At 39.0% G+C, this 18,367-nt stretch overlaps 1 protein-coding gene across 2 annotated transcripts in view; it reads left to right on the top strand.

Moving 5' to 3' along the window:
- Window positions 1–9,023: 9,023 nt before the first annotated feature.
- The window catches only part of LOC127807401 (protein MOR1), a 37,553-nt gene continuing 28,209 nt past the window's right edge, over window positions 9,024–18,367 (top strand). For both annotated transcript variants that reach the window (XM_052345223.1, XM_052345222.1), the window contains exons 1-7: window positions 9,024–9,396; window positions 9,508–9,613; window positions 9,706–9,829; window positions 17,012–17,091; window positions 17,175–17,352; window positions 17,444–17,508; window positions 18,188–18,270. In XM_052345223.1, coding sequence (XP_052201183.1) covers window positions 9,234–9,396; window positions 9,508–9,613; window positions 9,706–9,829; window positions 17,012–17,091; window positions 17,175–17,352; window positions 17,444–17,508; window positions 18,188–18,270 — 799 coding nt within the window. In that variant the 5' untranslated portion in view covers window positions 9,024–9,233. The remainder of the gene's footprint in view (window positions 9,397–9,507; window positions 9,614–9,705; window positions 9,830–17,011; window positions 17,092–17,174; window positions 17,353–17,443; window positions 17,509–18,187; window positions 18,271–18,367) is intronic.

Genomic DNA, 18,367 nt, shown 5'->3' with positions numbered 1-18,367 from the left:
TGATTCCCTCAATGAATTATTTTACCAATTTCTTATATCACAAACCTGAATGGTACCATGGTCTTATATTCTATATGGAAAAAATAATTATATTATACAAGTGAAAGAAATTAAAATTATTGTTTAATTAGCATAATGAGTATTGCCCAATCGTTAATTTAGCTTTTGAGGCAGACATACAAAATCCCTTCAAGCACCATGGACCAGAATCAAAATGAATAAATTGATGCACCACAGAACTAGACATGCAATGCAACAGAAGTTACAGAGCTAAGCAATAAGACACTCATCATTTCGCCAATGATTTGGCAAGTATTGATGTATCATTGGCAATATATTGATAGCAACTCTAATTTCCATATGGGTAATTGCCACTACAACTAAAAAAAAATCGTTTTCTATGATGCATTTTTGAAATTTTTACACTTACTTTTAAGAGAACTGAATAGTAGAAAAAAACAAAAACAAAAATTAGAGTAATCTTGGTCCTCAAAGGTTTATCATAACAAAAATTAGAATAATCTTGGAGTTGAAGATAACATGAAAATCTAAAATTAACTGCAACAACTACCGGGCAAAGGTCATGGATTTGTGTCAAGCAATGAGCTAAATTCAAGTGCAAGAAAGAGAAATAAGTTACAAATATGCAGTTCTCACCGACATAAACACGAACAGCTTGTGTGCTTACAGGGATACGCTTGTGTAGGAACCCCCTTGGCAGATTTGGCCTTCAAACTGACCAGCTACTCACCAATGACTCAAAACAGAAACGCAAATGATTCAATCTTCAAACTCGGATCAAAACCCTTAATAAAAAATTAAACTGATCGTGATTGTTAAAATTAACGTAATAGCATATTAATCGTGGGAAATTCTATTCAGAGCCCACACATTTGCTCTTCAGAGTTGACACCCCGCCAAATTTCACAATAATTTTAAAATTTCTATTTTACCTCTCCCATGGCCCACAACCCACTTTCTTCTCCGACCACATATACACATACACACACAAACACATACACATATATATACACAAATGCGACTGCCATGGCAGACCCAGTCCATTACTAGGTCGGCCATGACGACCGACCCCCCCCCCCACACATATTCTCTCTCTATATATATATGCATGGCCGCAAGGTGGGTCGGCGATGGCGGCTACTCCCGCCAAAATTCTCTCTCACTCTCTCATACCCATCTCTCCATCTTTCTCTCTCTCTCCCCCCTCACGAATACACACACAGATATATATACACACACACGAAAAGCATGACCGTGGCCATAGAACCTGGTTCTCGATTGCCAGAAATTGGGGAGTATATGCCTTCGCATATATATATATATACATATATAGAGAGAGAGAGTGGGGGGCGGGCGGTCATAGCGACTGCGTGTGTGTGTATTTATATATATATATATATATTTGTGTGTGTATATGGTGTGGGAGAGAATGAGAGAAACGAGGCAGAGGCTAGCAGTCGGGGGTGGTCGGAGGAGAAAATGGGTTGTGAACTGTGAGTTGTGGGAGGAATAAAATAAGAATTTTAAAATTGTTGTGGAGGTATGGGTTGTGAAGAACAAATGTGTTGGCTATGAATAGAATCTTTATATATATAGTAGGATAATTTGTCAAAGAGTTTCCCCCCTCCCCCCAAAAAAACTTGTATTAATTACTAAAAGTATTAATTATTGTAATATTAATAATAAATTTTCCAATACATGTTTTTCAATACTAATTATTGGTTTTTCAATGCATTATTTTGTGTATATTAAATATTTAGTTAATATACACCTAATAAAGTAAAATAGTCTGCAAAAGATTTCCCCCCCCCCCAAAACTTGTATCAATAATAATTAAATTATCATTATTTTTATATTATTATTATTGTTATTATTATTATCTTTATATATATAAAAGTATGATAGTTTGGCAAAAAATTCCCCCCCAAAAAAACTTATATTAATTACTAAAAATATTAATTACTGTAATATTAATAATGAATTTTTCAATACTAATTATGGGTTTTTCAATGCATTATTTTGTGTATATTAAATATTTAGTTAATATACATATAATAAAGTAAGATAATGTGCAAAAGAATTTTTCCTTTCAAAACTTACGTCAATAATAATTAAACTATCTTTATCTTTATATTATTATTATTGTTATTATTATTATTATCTTAATATATATTAAATTAAACTATCTTTATCTTTATATTATTATTATTGTTATTATTATTATTATCTTAATATATATTAAAGTAATAGAGTTGCTACAAAGAACTTTCCCGCCTAAAGTCAATTTTTTTTTTTCAAGAAATAATATTCCTTCCACTAAAAACGTATTTTAGCAATTAATATAAAAAAAATTAATGTTATTAATTTCTACTGTCATTTAAAAATAGACAAATAATCAGATAAACGAGGCATCTTTCACAATTTTTTATACTCATCTTTAATTTTTTGTTAATTTAATTTTCAATATAACCCTCACGTTTAGAGACAATCTTGGAAACAACTTCTATGCACATTAATTATTCACCACCATTATTAATTTTATTTTTTTATTAATTTAATTTTCAATGTAAACTTTCACATTTCCTAACAGTAACATATTTTGGAAAAATCTGCTGGAATAACTTTCTATGCAATTACATTAATTAAAATAAGCAAATTTTATGCAATTACATAAATTTTCTGCAAACATCTGGCCACGAGAAGATGGGGCTACATTAATTTTTTGCAAACATCTAGCCACCACTTTCTAAAACATGAAAAGATGGGCAATCAGCTGGTATAAAAACTCACAGATTCTGAGATAAGCACCTTATTCAATCCTATTTCATATCACCTAATTTGATATTGTATCCGATTTTGAAATGCCTCATTTATTTCAAATGTTGAAGTCTATGGATTCTACTCGAGCTAACTGGGCAATCAAAGTACGCATAGTGCGCAAGTGGGATCTGCCAAGATTCGAAGATAAGTCTCATATTAACTCTGTGGAAATGGTCTTAATAGACCGTGAGGTAAGTTTTTTACTCACTATTATGTGTGTAAAAATGCAGAAACAAGTAGGTTCTTTTAATTACTTACCTCATATGATTGAAGTAGATTGAAGATTTGCACACTTCTCTCTGTGAGTGTTATCTTTTTCAGCAGATGAAGACGTCCTCATTTTCAAATTAAGACAACCGTTAGTATGGCACAATGAATATTCTATATATATTAAAATAACCGTCTAGACAAAAAGGCTTAAATATAGGCAGATTTAGAATGAATTTGTGAGAGACCGATAACAGTGATCCATATCCATGTTGATGCTTACCTCTATTATCCTTAGAATGACGTCGTCCTCATTGTCTAATTTGTGAGAGATCGATAACAGTGAGACCTCGATAATACTTCTATATATATTCTTATGTAGTGTTTGTTCAATTATCTAAATCGTTATTATTTATGATATGTATTCATTAATTATTTTCAATCACTCCTTACGTAGTTTTGATCTACTATTTAAATTGATATTATTATTCATTGTCCCCTACTGTTTACATATCTAAAGTAGACAAATGTCAGGGATATCAATTAGGATTTTTAAGACTGTTGTTGTTCAAACATTTACCATAGAAATATCAATTATTTGTGTTCACAAGGCACAATTATGCATGCAAGTATATGCAAACTATGTATGGCACAATTTGGCCAATGTGCCATGGTTTGTGACTTATCTGAGCATTCATCTTAGTCTTCACCCTAGGTCATGGTTGGTAAAACGAAGCCCATTCATCTTGGCCGCAGTGTCATAGTTTGGCGCTAAAATGAGCCACCACCCTTAAAAACTCCTGAGTCATGGTTCACTAGCCGAGGTCCTCTTATCTTGACAAAACGCATGAACTGCGACCTGCTTGAGTGTTCATCTTGACCTTGCCAAAGCCATCAAAAGTCATGGTACGTTAGCTGGGGGCAAACCATGGCTTACCTGGGCGTATAACTTGACGGCAAAATTTGAATTAATTTAACAACTAACATGCTACTGCATGTTAGTCTGGATTTGATCCCGCGATCATAACCTACTGAGCATGCGGCTCGAGCTAACAATATCTTATTCGATGTGTTGTTTAAAGCCGCTCGTTTTCAAATTTTCTTATTTACAAGTTAAAGGTGTACTTGAGTTAACCGAACTTAAGCTCGTTTCTATGCTGTGTTTTCAAAGTTCGCAGCAAATAACAAAGAAACAGAAAGTCGATTGAACGAAAGAAATGTATTGCTCCCAAAATTCAAGTACAGCAATGAAAAAAAAAATGGTCTAAGGGCCTAGAGGATCTTGGCTTGGAGTCGCCGCGCCTTGGAAAGCAGGGTTGGTGGTGTCCTCAGTAGAAAGATCAACCACGGCCTGGTCAGGTTCCGATGTAGGGGTGTTAACTTCGAAGCTTGCAGCATCGGCGACATATTTCTTCACCACCTCCACCGCTTTCCTCGCCAAAGAATGAGAAGTCAAGGTCTGGATGCGCTTTCCACAAAGTAAAAAGGAACGCGCTGCAGACATCGGATTCGACCTCCTCGCGCTCCCTCGTAACCCGAACCTCGACATCAACTTTCAGCTGCTCAACCTCCAGCCGAGCCCACTCTAGTTCGCCTTTCATCGTAGCCAAGTCTGTCTTCGCTTTATTTAGCTTCGAGGTGGCTTGGGAACAGGCCAAGTCGAGCACTTGTTTCTGACGATACAGTTCGTCCTCAGCCTCCTTCTTGCCCTCTCGGCTTCCTTTACTCGGTCCTCTAAGCCTTTGACCTGGCTCCGATATTTTCGAGATTCACCGGTCACGAAGGCCAGGCTCTCCTCTAATTTCTTCTTGTCTCTTTTTAGCCCCTCAGAAGCAGCCTCGAGCTTCTTTGTTTCTATCTTGGTGCGAGTTATTTCTTCCTTCAGCTTAAAGAAGCCTAGGGAAGCCTACAAAATCGGAGGGGTCAGCACGCTCAAAAAAAGTAAGATGAAGAAGTGCAAGGTTGAGAAAATGAACCTCACCAGGAGACTGTGGCGAGCAACGTAATCCTCAAGCGCCTCGCCCGATACTTATTTCCTGTCCAGGCTCTTGGCATAATTACTAAGGACCCGGTCCATGCTGTCAAGAAGGGGGTGAAGTACATCCTACCGGCCACGACGTCAGACGCGTTTGGCCCCACAGAGGCGCTCGTTTTCTTCCTCTTGTTCGCCTGGGCCCATTGACCGGGCTACGAGGTTGGAGGGATCTTCCTTTTGCTTCCAGAAGTTTCCTCGTAAGCTGCATATTTCCCGCGACTCGCGGCGGTCTCGACTGCGCCGGATTACGAAGAGGTATTGGCAAGAACGGACCTTAAGGGAACTGCGGCCACTAGCGCAGGTTCAACACCAGGAAGACGGAGGGGACCGGACTCCCGTTGAAGTCAGCTTCGTCAAAAATCGACATTATCTCTCTTTGGCCACGTATCCCGATGTCACATTTTCTGACTTTCTTAATACCAAAGGGAGGGGCGAGCTGATAGTCGCAAAGAACGGACTCGCAGAACTCGCAATCGTGTTCGTCAGTCTTTAAATCCGAAGCCGCTTGGAGATCTTGCGCTTCGGAGATGGTTAGTTCAGGTTGCCCCCCGGTGACGTTTGTAAAATCAGAAAGACACATGTGAAGGAAAGATAAGCAGGACCGAGTTGATGATTACAAGTACACGAAAAAGAAAAAGAAAAAAAGGGGGGTAACTACTACTCACTTGGTACAAGAATGAAACTGAAGTTGTTGAGGTCTTTGAGAGAAGAACAGGACAGGTAGAACCATTGGGACTTGTAGTCTCCAACATTGGACCTGCCCTTGGCCTTCCCCTGAGGCAAAACTCTCTTGCAGTCTGAGAAGCGAGCTGACATGTAGTACAGCCCGTCCTTGGTACCCTTGAAAGAATAAAGGTACCTAAGTACTCTAGGAGTTGGAAGAGGAAGTTTGTTCTTTTTGAAAAGAATGGCAAGTGAGGTTATTTGGGCGTATGAATTAGGAGTCAAGTGGAAATGAGCGAGCTTAAGGTCGTTCAAAATATCTATAAGGTAGGGCTGGAGTGGACACCTAAAATCGAATTCTAAGTGTTGGGGGCTAATGGTAACAAACCCCATGGGGGGAAAAGTTGTGTGGTCACCAGGGGAGGGGACCATCAGATGAGTCCCGCAGGGAAGGCGGTATGTGGCGGCATGCGACGTTAGCTCGCCGATCGTCATCTTTGAGGGATATCGCTTGAAGATCTCATAAGTCGTATGCTCCTCGGCAGATCGTTGGGCTAAGACGGGGGCGGTACACTGAAGAGCTCCCTCAGCGACCTCTGAACGAGATGAAGCCACATCTTGAACAGTCCACGGCAGCATCACTCTTCCTTGCCCCGAAGAGCTGGAGGTGTCATCGCTCTCTACCCTGTGGTTGCGACGCTTCTGACTTGATGTCGACATCTAAAAAAAAAAGGAAAAAGAAGGAAAATGGAAGAAAAGAATCAGAACATCGAATCAAAGCTCCTAGAGACGCCTTCTACCTGTCAGGTCGCGCGCTTCGCAATAGGGCATGACTCGAAAAAAAAAAGGAAGCTGGGGTTTCTAAGTTTATCGAAGCTCTTGAGATAGGCGAAGCCTATTTCCATAAACCACCCCGTCATTGCCGAGTAGCAAGGCACGGAGGCAGAAATAATGGAAATGATGGAAGCAGAGTCGAAACATACTAAAGAGACATGAGGAACTTACTGTTCTTAAGTCGATTGCTGCAAAGATCAGGAATGGGAACCAGTTGAGAAGCTGGGGCAGAGAGGCTTCGGGATCGACGGCGATGGAATCTCTAAATCAAAGGAAAACAAGCTGCAGGAACGGGGGAAATTTTTGAAATAAGATGGTAAAGGGGGAGCCAAATAACCCCCTTCCTTTTTTTATAGCTCAGGACACCCGCCGTTGGATAAAGAGACTGATGAGCTTCCCCATATCCAATGGCGGTGCGCAAAAGTGTGGGGACTACGGACATGATGATTAGCAGTTATGGGAAACGTGCACATTAAATATGCCGCAGACAAGACGTGCAGCACGAAATAGTTTGATTTGAAACGATTGGGCAGAAAGCTGAAAAGATGTATTGAAGGCCGAAGCAGCCAGGCATGTGTCAGCTCCCAACCCGAAGATCGCACTGCAAGTTGGGGGGCTTGATGTTACGGGTATTTCTCGCTCCACTCTGTGTGGGCTGAACTTAACGTGGTGATTCGGCCTAAATGCCCAAGGCCTAGTAAATCGAACTGAACTCATTAAAGCGAGCTCAGATAATGCTGAAGCTCAGGGTCAAACGCCGAGACCAAGCGAGCTCTTGGTAGCACCTCTAACTTGTTGGTATATTCGAACAGGCCCCCAGCCATACTCTGGGCAAGTTACCAGCGACCTTCATAGCTCGTTGGCTTAGCCCGTTAGCTCGCATCATAGAAGGGGCGCATGTCGCGGCATACCGGCAAGCCAAGGGCCGCATTGACTGGACCTCTTGGGCCCATTTCGCCGGCCCATACCAGTCCCATCCTGCACTTCTGGCAACAATATCATTACAGCCGCACCTGGATTTTTGGACATTCACATTAATGGCAGATCCCATCCTCATTAATGGAAGATCCCATCCACATTAATGGCAGATCCCGTCCTCATTAATGAGGGTCTCATCGACACCTCACCGCGGCAGGGACGCCTTTGCCGGCTACTCCATCCCATCGCCTGTACATGTACGGAGCAGGAAAATAAGCTTCTACTGATATATATATATATATATATATCAACCAGCCCTCTTGAGGGCCAGGGTATATACTCTTTACCACCAACTCAAAAACACCTGACATACTTACTTACTCGCTCGCTAATTTGAGTTTCGGAGTACCTTGCAGGGACGGGCGGTCGGCTCAGCAAACCAGACCAGATACTTCATTATTTCTCTCTCGGATCTACCATACAAGTGCGGGTTAACAAATCTCCGTCGACCAATTCCGAATGTCGACATAATTTAGATTTATAATTTATAAATAAATATATAATATAATAAATAATTTTATTTTAATAATTAATCAATCATTATCTTTAATTTAATGTAAAACTAATGCATGAGTTTTTTAATACTAATTAAAATTTAAAATATTATATTTTTTAGACTAATATATAATTATTTTAATATTAATTAAAATTTAATTTTTAAATTTATTATGATCACAACTCCCATTAGTCACACGGATAAACACTAGTTTCCCATTAATCGTTTCAAAGAGCAATATTGCCCATTCGACTAAAACATCATTATTTTTTTGAAAATATTAAAATTTGAGCAAGCAGAGGGAAGGAGGAATCAAATCAACGTGGCCGAAAGACATTCATTCTGGGAGAATTTTCAAACTGTCTCACCGTTGCATCGAAATTCGTCCATCCGGGGGCTGTTAAATAATTAACAGCGTTTATTTTTAATTAAATCGAGAAATTAGGAAAATACTAATTCACTTTCTTTAATCTCAATTTAATCAGAAAAAATATTAAATATAGGGATTGGTCGGGAAAATGTCTTAAACTATAAGAGTGTCTGATTAATTAATTTATTTTATTTTTTAAGGAATTAAAAGATCGTGGAACAATCCAACGGAAGAGGGGCCGGTTCCACAATCGACATCTGGGAACACGGCCGCACCTGATTATCCCGCCCTGGCACTAACCACACTTTTGAATCAAATTAATCATTTTTGTACAAGCGCTCTGTCTTCTCTCCGCTCCTTATGCGGGCCCCGCAACCAACATCGCTCAACCACACTAGATCCAGAACCAAATATCTCACGCGCCTCCAAATGTGTGGTCCAAACGCGCCAATCTAACAGGCACCGCCGTGTACCCCACATTGACCAGGCCACATGGCGCCCCACCGTTGGCCCAATTCCTTGGCTTCATCACCTCTCGAAGCGTACAATCCAAACTAGCTTCCCCCCCCCCCCCCCCCCCCCTCCCCCTGTATCTCTCTGTTGATTTTGAAAGAGGGATAAAGATTTCGTGCCCTTGTTTTCTCATTTGGTCTCTCTCTCTCTCTCTCCATCTCGCCGGCACACGGCGGAGAAAAAGCCAAGAAAAACAAACGACCTCTCTTCTCCCCTCTCTCTCTAGAAATCTTCTTTTCACAGAGATCGCTAAATACTCAGATTCTGAAAGATAAATTTACTCGTAGTCGGTTGCAATGTCGACGGAGGACGAGAAGTTATTGAAGGAGGCGAAAAAACTGCCGTGGGAGGATCGGCTCACGCACAAGAACTGGAAGGTCCGGAACGACGCCAACATCGACCTCGCCGCTCTCCTTGACTCTGTCTCCGATCCCAAGGATCCTCGCCTCCGTGATTTCGGTCCGTTAGGGTTTTCGTTTCGCCGATCTCCGCTTGTTTTGAGTTTTTCTTGCAATGCTATGGACCTTGCGTCAGATCTCTGAGCTTTTTTTCACAATTGTTGTTGTTCAGGGCCATTGTTTAGGAAGACGGTCGCTGATTCGAACGCGCCGGTGCAGGAGAAGGCTCTCGATGCGCTGATTGCGTACTTGAAGGCCGCCGATGCCGATGCTGGGAGGTAATGACTGGTTAATGTTTTGTTTGTTTTCCAATGTGCTGCGGTTTTGTTTTGGCGCTTGTGTCTGATTTTTGGTTTTGGTGTGTGGAAAGGTATGCCAAAGAGGTCTGCGATGCGATTGTGGGCAAATGCCTGACTGGCCGGCCGAAGACGGTAGAGAAAGCGCAGATGGCGTTTATGCTTTGGGTGGAGTTGGAGGCGGTAGACGTCTTCCTGGTATGTGGAAATTGGGCAACATTTTGCATTTTGTGTGGATAACAATGAATTTGGCTAATTAGATGTTTAGCAGGGTGTATTGATGTAGTTTGCTGAGCTTGAATCCTCTTTCCCTCCTTTGTTGAATCCTGCAGTAGTATTAGGATGCAATTAAGGAGTCCAGTTATTTTTAAGTGATATCTGAAACGTGTCGAGGGGTCCGTATTGGCTTTTCGAGCGCTAGCTTTGCAGAGTCTCTTCTGGAAGCAGCTGTTTATGCTCCTTGTTCCACTTAGCTCACTATGCTCAGTTAGTGTACATTCTGAGTGGTTTTCTGATTGAGTTCATGTGACCTGGCTATTCTAGTGGTAGGTTGTGCGACTTCATTATCAGCTTTCTGTTTTTCTTTTTTTATTTTTGGGTCAAACCCAGGCCTTTTCAATGATTACTGTGATACCTAAAGGATTTGACCTTGCCAGTATCAGTGTAGGGAACATGATTTGATTTCACCCCTATAAATGTGAATTATTACTGTGATACTCAGTGTTAATCCTAGGGTCATGACCAGTTTTCTTGGACAGGAATTCTGCCACACTCAATCGCCCACACTCACGGATTTGAGCTTAAGAACAGAATTAATGGAGTCAACAGAAATAGTAAACAGAACAGAAACAGAATTAAAGGAATAAGAATACACAAACCAAACATCCACAAGAGCACCAAGATTATCCTGGTTCAGATTGCAATAAGCAATCCTACATCCAGCCTTAAGAACCCTCCAAGAGCAGCCTTCTTTGATTCAGAAAGAATGATAACAGTACACCGGTTGCAACCCCCGATTACAAGCCTTCTCTCAAGATTACAAAAGCTATTCTAAATCACAGCCTTTCCTCTCTCAAAGCTTTCTCGAGAAACAACTGAATTATATCCCCGTTGTCTAGCCCTCCTTCCCTATTTATAGAATATTAGGGCGACAATTCCTAGGATATTACAAGAATGGATATTACCAGTTTTACCCCCAACTTGACACCTATTTACAAGTGAGTCCACTGCCTATCTCTACTCTCTAAACCGCATAATAACCTATATAAAAAAATACTGTTATTGCTGCCATCAATACTCTAGACAAAATTCTAACACTCAGATTATGAAACATCACTAGTTCAGTGTATTAAATACAATACTGCTTTCAACCCATAAACTTCTTGGCCGTTTGGTTCGTGAAAAATTATGGCATAAAATAGTGATGGGACTATATAATGCTGTCCCACATATGGTATCTTGAGGTATTACCTTAGATAATAACTATTCTATGTTTCGTGTGTGAAAATGTGAATGAGGTATTACATGGGTTTATAAAACTGAGGGGCATTTTTGTCTAAGAGAACTTTGAACCTGCCGGGATTAATTTATCCCGAGGGGGTGGGCGGGATAGTTTTGTCCCATGTTCATGGGACAAGTTAATCCCAGGCTTACCTAATCCCTGCCTTCTTGTTTGAACCAAACATGGCTGTATATGTAAGGAAGGTAATACCTTCATTTAGTCCTTGAACCAAACAGGTCATTAAAGAGTTACCTCCATAATTATAGCCTAGCAGTTGGTGGTAGCGTTGATGAGCCCCAAAGCCTCGAGTTAGAGTCTCTTGACCCTCAGTTGCTCCCTCAAGGAATTACTGTGGAGCCCTAATCATTTGACCTCACTGGCACCACCGTATCCCTTTCATGCCTGTAAACATTGATAACTACCTTTTGTTCAATTTATTTATGATATTTCTTTCTAAGTAGTCATCCAGGTTCTTTTGTACTGGTCTGTTCCCTCATGGGGAACTTTGTTGTATATTCTACTTGATAGTAAAAAAAGAACATGGATAATTTCTGTGATGCCCAGCAACCTTGCTGTTGCCAGTCTAGGAGACCTGATTTTGTCTTCATTTCTATAACTCGTTGCCTATGACCCCTTTTTTGTGTGGTTGAGCGAGGAATCAACTTGTTGTTCAACCTCCATCACTTCTGTTGTGGATGAGATTTTCTGTGGATAGAGTACTCAACACCTTATCTATCTCCATAAAGGTTTGTTTAAATGATAGTTACCTCTTGTACCACAGAAAAAAAAAAAAAAGAACTAAACTTGTCGAGTGAAGGGAGAGAATCTAGAATTTTCAATTATATTGATTGTGTGAATTGGATTCTTGAATATTCAGGAGACAATGAACTGGAAGAGAGATTGAAGTTATTTATGAAGTTTTTGAATGAAACTACAAGGAAAGTAATTTCAGAAGAAAATATTAACCGTGGGGAGTATAAAAGAAGCTATCTTTTTTTTATAATTAGTTAGCAAGTGAAGTTCGCATTGGTAGGGTTGATGACAACAAAAGCTTTATGACCAAATGGCATTCTGATTGAGTTATAGCAGTGCCTGAAAAATGCATATATATTTATTTTCAATGGGAAAAATGTATCAAAACTATTTAATAAAATTATTTAACTAAAACATTACTGGATTTATTTGAAAAAAGCTGCTTTAGTAATTTTTTATAGGAATATTGGTGTTTGCTTACAGAAGAAAAAACCTAAAAAAGGATATGTAGTTAGTTATACCATGATCCTGTAGGAAAGGTATAAAACAAGAGAAATGCCACGATCGCTAGAATTAGGAAGTTATTTTTTATTTCAGTTGTTATATATTTATTTAGTTGTTATTTACAATTATGTTCTAGGAACGACTAAGTAACAAATATAGAGTAGTGGGGAGGTAGTGTAAGTGATTTAGTAGCAGTTACTAGTAGTGGAAGAGAGGTAACTACCTTGTAGAATATGTGGATAGCTTATATATAAAGCTAGACCCACACTGCCGAGGCATTATGTAGGAATTGTCAAGAAGATTATTGAAGTCTCTCTGTGCTCTCACAATTTTGTCTATTTTCTCCACCATATCTCCCCGTTTCTCCCTACTTTCTATCAAATTTCCCCACATTTCTGTCTGTTCTCCTTATTATTCTGTCTATTCTTCCACATTTTTGTCAATTTTCTCCTTCAATTCCAATTCTATCTTTAAAGGAAACATCAAGTTAGGGTTAGGGTCCTGACATTTGGTATCAGAGCAGCAGTTTCTCAGCTTCAGATCTAGCTCTTTTTAGATTTTTCTCCATGGCTAAAAGTTACCAGACGCTCATGGATAGATTTGAAAGGAAATTGAACAAACTCATGATCATGTTGGCCAAAAGGTATAAAGTTAGTCTTCTAGTGGAATTACTTTCCAGGGAGTATCCCGATCCAATTATTCAAAAAAAGAGACTAGTCCCTGTGTTAGTTGGAGATCCATATATTACTCATCTAAGGAATCAGTATTCCATTAGTTCATGGAATCAACCTCAGGAGTTTCTTCAAGTAAAGCAATACGAGAAGTCAGCATTGTGGAGAAATGACTCTTTAATTACGTCCGATCTTGAGAAGAAAAGAGTGTTCTGATTCAGAAAGTACTGAAGAGGAGGATGACAGCAACAACAGTGATGATATTGGCAATGAAATTCATTCTCCAAATAAAAACAATAAGGTCCAGGTTGTTTAGAGAGTAGATCTAGAGGAACAATCTGATTCCTTAAAAAGAGAAGTTTCTGAAGAAGATACACAAGATGGCTATCTCAGAAGTATCAAGGGGGTTAAGACAATTCCAGCAGGAGAATATTTGGCTGCTGTTTTGATTGTTTCTAATCCTGAACAATATGACAATCTAGTTGCCATTTTAGATGGTGTAGACCAGTTTATAGTGCTGGTTTTAGTAGAGGTAAGTAAAGCAGGTACTTCAAGAGAGCCTGAATGTTAGGATCCTAGGGCTCGCCTAGGGTTTTAGCAAAGAGTTAGGGGAGATTTTAGGAAGAATTGGGGGCAGAATTAGAGAAAGAGAGGGAAAAAAAGGAGGTGGCAGAAATAAGGAGATTGAGAGGGAGAATAGCGGGAGAATCGGGAGGGAGAAAGAGAGGAAGAGAGATTGAGGGAGAGAAAGAGACAGATGTGAGTGGGAGAGAGAGTTTGGAGAGAGAAAATCAGTAGATTCAATTGATATTTTTTGGATAATGAATCTACAACAACCCTAATAGCTTTATATAGCCACTTCAACAGCTTAACAGAAAATACAAAAAGTAAAATAACTATTGCTAACAACTTAACATAATTAACTACTCCTCCTGAGGGATAATCTGCTACACTCAACCCTACTGCAAACTATTATACATCCTAGGGTCCTGACATTGAAATGCTTGCTAAAACAAGAGATGTTGTTTCCTCTTTCATCCAAAAGATAAAGCCAAGAAGGAGAAAGAAAAAAGACAAAAGAAAAGAGAAAGGGACAAGAAAAGGCAAAGAAAAAATCAGATAGTGAAAGCAGGGATTGGATGAAGGAACAATGGCAAGTTATTGTGATTTCTTGGGGACAATAAATCTTTTAAGGGTGAGGGAATGTAACGATTCCTAGAATTTGGTAATTATTTTTTATTTTAGTTATATATTTATTTAGTTGTTATTTACAGTTATGTTCTAAGAACAATTAAGTAACAAATATGGAGTAGTGTAGAGGTAGTGGAAGTGATTTAGGAGCAGTTACTAGTAGTGGAATAGTGGTAACTGCCTTGTCGAATCTATGGATTGCTTATATATAAAGCTAAACCCACATTACTAAGGCATTATGTAGGAATTATAAAGAAGATTATAGGTATGTTAAGCTAGATGTACTACATTTTAAGATGCTTAAAAGTAAAGTTTCCCATTGAATACAAAATTTAACAAACTACATGAGGTAGAGAATAATAGTCTTGCAAGGAGCATTTTGCATTCTAAAGTAACAATTATGGATTAAAAAAGTCTAGAAATTGTTGACGTAAGTGAAGAAGTAAAGAAGTAAAGAAAAAGAGACCTTTATATTCTACTATAGCAACAACATTCACAAGCCTTAATCCCCCTAGGAGAGACCTGTCAGATCCTAAATCTGACAGTAGAATTCTCAGCTATTTGAGAGGGAATTAGGCGGGGAAAATGAGAGGGAAGGGGGAGAGAGAGAGAATTTGAATTGTTTCTTAGATTGATCATAGTTTGAAATGGCTGGATCAGTTCCTCTTATACTGCCCTCAGCTACAGATTGGTGCCAAAATGGTTACCAATCTCTGATACACTTGCACAACTTGCACTACTGAAACATTCCTCCAACTATGCTAATTCCCTTTTATTTTGTAAAGGCCTAATTGCCTAAGTACATGACAAGACCTTTATATACTATAGAAGAAAAATCTCTTGTAGAGAGATTGAGGGAGATGGTTGATGAAAGAGTGCTAAAAAGGAGTGGGCTAGAGAAGAGAATAAAGATGCTTGAAATTGCTTCCATCTTCCTTTAGCCTTTTAGCCCTTTAGTTTTGGCAAAATGCATGATTATGGTTATCTCGATTCATTTTTGCATATTTGATTTGGTCATTTGTATTACTTGACTCAAGTTTGGTCTGAATAGGCGTTTAAGCTACAAGCACAAAAAATATTGAGAATTACTCAAAAAGGTTTAAGAATTTGTGGGAAATAAAATGAGATTTAAATTAGTATTCTACCATCAAGATTGATTATGCTAAAATCAACTGGAGATTATTTAACTTAATGGTGAGAGAGAGGAGGGGTTTAAATATAGAAAGGGCATCCCTAGTGCTAGATGCTCCCTGCTTTGCAAACGTCGAAGTATCATATTTGGTAAGGCCAATAAATATAATCTATAATTTTATTCTACAATTTATATTTTTGAACTTATAATGTGCCTTTAATTTGTTTAACTTATGGATACCAAGATCCCATAATGGATGCACATATCCCCAAGTGTAAGTAAATTGTCCACTAGGAAACAAAATTAAAAAAAGGGTGCAACATGTTTAAAGGAGTGTACCATACACAGTTGAAACTAGGAAGTATTCAAGGATTTCTTGCTTCTAAGGCTGTAATGCAGGTGTCACAAGGCTGGAAGTTGTCCTCGTGTGGCGCTGCCTCGCGTGGCCATGTGAGGTTAGCCTTCTCCTTCGGGTGTCAAGCACATAACTCTACAAAACAAGGCATTTGGATAGGAACGTACACATGACTATATATCAGTAAACCCGCAGGAACCTAGAGATTGCCCATGGCATACAGGTGGCCCTCGACATTGGGGAGTCACGCTTGTGACAAACTTCCCCCACATAATTCTACAATGCTCTCATTGCGAGGCGACCTTTGCCTACTCCATTCCAAAGGGGCACTTGGCATGTCAATGCCTCTTGCTCGTTATGTCATCTCCTATGCAACCATTAGAAGCAACCTTACATACTTATCAACACCTTGACCCCAAGTCCCGCAGTGCATGCCTTCGCATAACTATTGGGAACTTGGCTTTGATGCCACTTGTCATGGGGTTAGCAGTTCCCTCATGTGGCGTCTTGCTTGACCATGCAAGGCCAACCTTCTCCTTTGGGCATCAAGCATATTACTCTACAAAATGAGGCATTTGGATAGGAATGTACTTGCATACGCGACCATATATTAATAAACCCGTAGGAACTTGGAGAATGCTTATGCCATACAATTGGCACTCGGCACTGGGGAGTCACACCTATGACAACGTGTGTCCAGCATTACAAGTTATCTTCCTAGGAATCTCCATACTTCTTAGTAAACAATTAAAAAATATAATCAAATCAGCTTATAAACCCACCTAGTAATGTTGGCCACCAATTATTAGTAGCTGAGAATGCCATTTCTCAATTTATTACCACATAATTTTCACAGAAGCTATATACTAAAAAATAAGCTACTCTGTTACCACATTTGAGTCAAATCGTAGGAGCACCAATATAAACAATGGCATAACAATGGATATGGGCATGGAGATGGAAAACGGTAATTTTGGAAAGATAAAAATACAACTAAGGCAAGGATGCGACAAACAGATTATAGTATTCATGAAAATACAAATATCATTGGACTTGAAAAAAGTAGGTACCTTTGTTGAAATTGTAATTAGGCTCAATTATATCTTTCATTCTTTGCTCAAAAACTTGGTGGATTTATCTAGGAAAAAGCTCTAGACACTATTAAACATTCTCATCATGTCCACATGATCATCTATCATGTGCCAAGTTAATTTTGATCCCCCCCCCCCCCCCTTCTCTCTCTCTCTCTAATTTTGGATTTGTTTAATTGCAGGATGCTATGGAAAAAGCAATAAAAAATAAAGTTGCTAAAGCAGTTGTCCCAGCTATTGATGTCATGTTTCAAGCTCTAAGGTAGCATATGTATGTTATGGAATCTTCAACTGTTCTTCACAGGTTTTCCTAATTTTGAGATTCCTTTATTTGCTTATTGTTAGTGAATTTGGGGCAAAGATAGTACCACCCAAAAGAATTTTGAAGATGCTACCTGAACTCTTTGATCACCAAGACCAAAATGTTCGTGCTTCATCAAAAGGACTGACACTCGAGCTTTGTCGTTGGATTGGGAAAGAACCAGTGAAATCAATATTGTTTGAGAAAATGCGTGATACGATGGTATGTCTATATGTTTGCTATTATGTTTTCTTGGTGTCTACTACTACTAAATTCTGTATCTATCTTCTGAGTTTCTGTTTCTTTTGAAAAGAAAAAAGAGTTGGAGGCTGAGCTTGTCAATGTTACTGGGGCAGCTAAACCATCTCGCAAGATAAGGTACCATTGAAGTAATTCCATGTGCTTTCAATGATTATTGCTGAGATTTTATGGAGCAATTATTGTCATTTTGTTGGAGTTGTATCTGTTAAGATCTGAAGTTGTACCTTTTCTGATGATTTCTTGCAACTTTTTGTTCTTTTATATGCATTGCATTTTTTCTTATCTATGATTATTGAGCAAATTCATTCCTTTTTACATTCAGGTTTTCTTTTTCTTTTTGGATTCCTTTTATATCTTTAGCTAATGTTCAAGAGTTATGTGCCCACACACCCCCCCCCCCCCCCCCAAAAAAAAAAAAAAAAAAAAAAAACACACACACACAAATGTGGTTCATGAGTTTTCTTGTTTGCATGACATTTACTTCTTGGTGATGTTCTTATGTAACTCTGTTGAGCGATTTCTGTTTTATTTTGGGTAAAATTGTCTTGGGGTTGCTGGAATATAATTTTTTTTTTTTTTGGGGGGGGGGGGGTGTTATTTAAGTGAATTTTTATGAAACAAAGAACTCATTCTGTACATTTTTGTGTGCTTGCAATTTTTTTTGTTAGTAGTTCATGTCACACTACCCTGAATACTTATTTGGTGTGAGTTGTTCTACTGCATTGAAGTTCACAAACATCCCCACTGGGTGCTTCTCTTTGGCTACTTATAATATATTGATTTTTCTTTCCTCTAGGTCTGAGCAAGAGAAGGAGCCAGAGCAAGAAGGTCCGTCTGAAGTTGCCGGCTCTGGTCCCCCTGAAGAATGTGTTGCAGATGGTATGTGAGCTACAAAACAAAGATAGTTGTCAGTAATTTTCTTCTTCATATTGGATGAATGAGGTTGGAAATGCTTAATAGTCTGAACTTCATGGCG

This window comes from Diospyros lotus, chromosome 8 (assembly GCF_014633365.1).
Source record: "Diospyros lotus cultivar Yz01 chromosome 8, ASM1463336v1, whole genome shotgun sequence".
Lineage (NCBI taxonomy): Eukaryota > Viridiplantae > Streptophyta > Magnoliopsida > Ericales > Ebenaceae > Diospyros > Diospyros lotus.
This window is presented reverse-complemented; position numbering and strand designations above follow the sequence as displayed.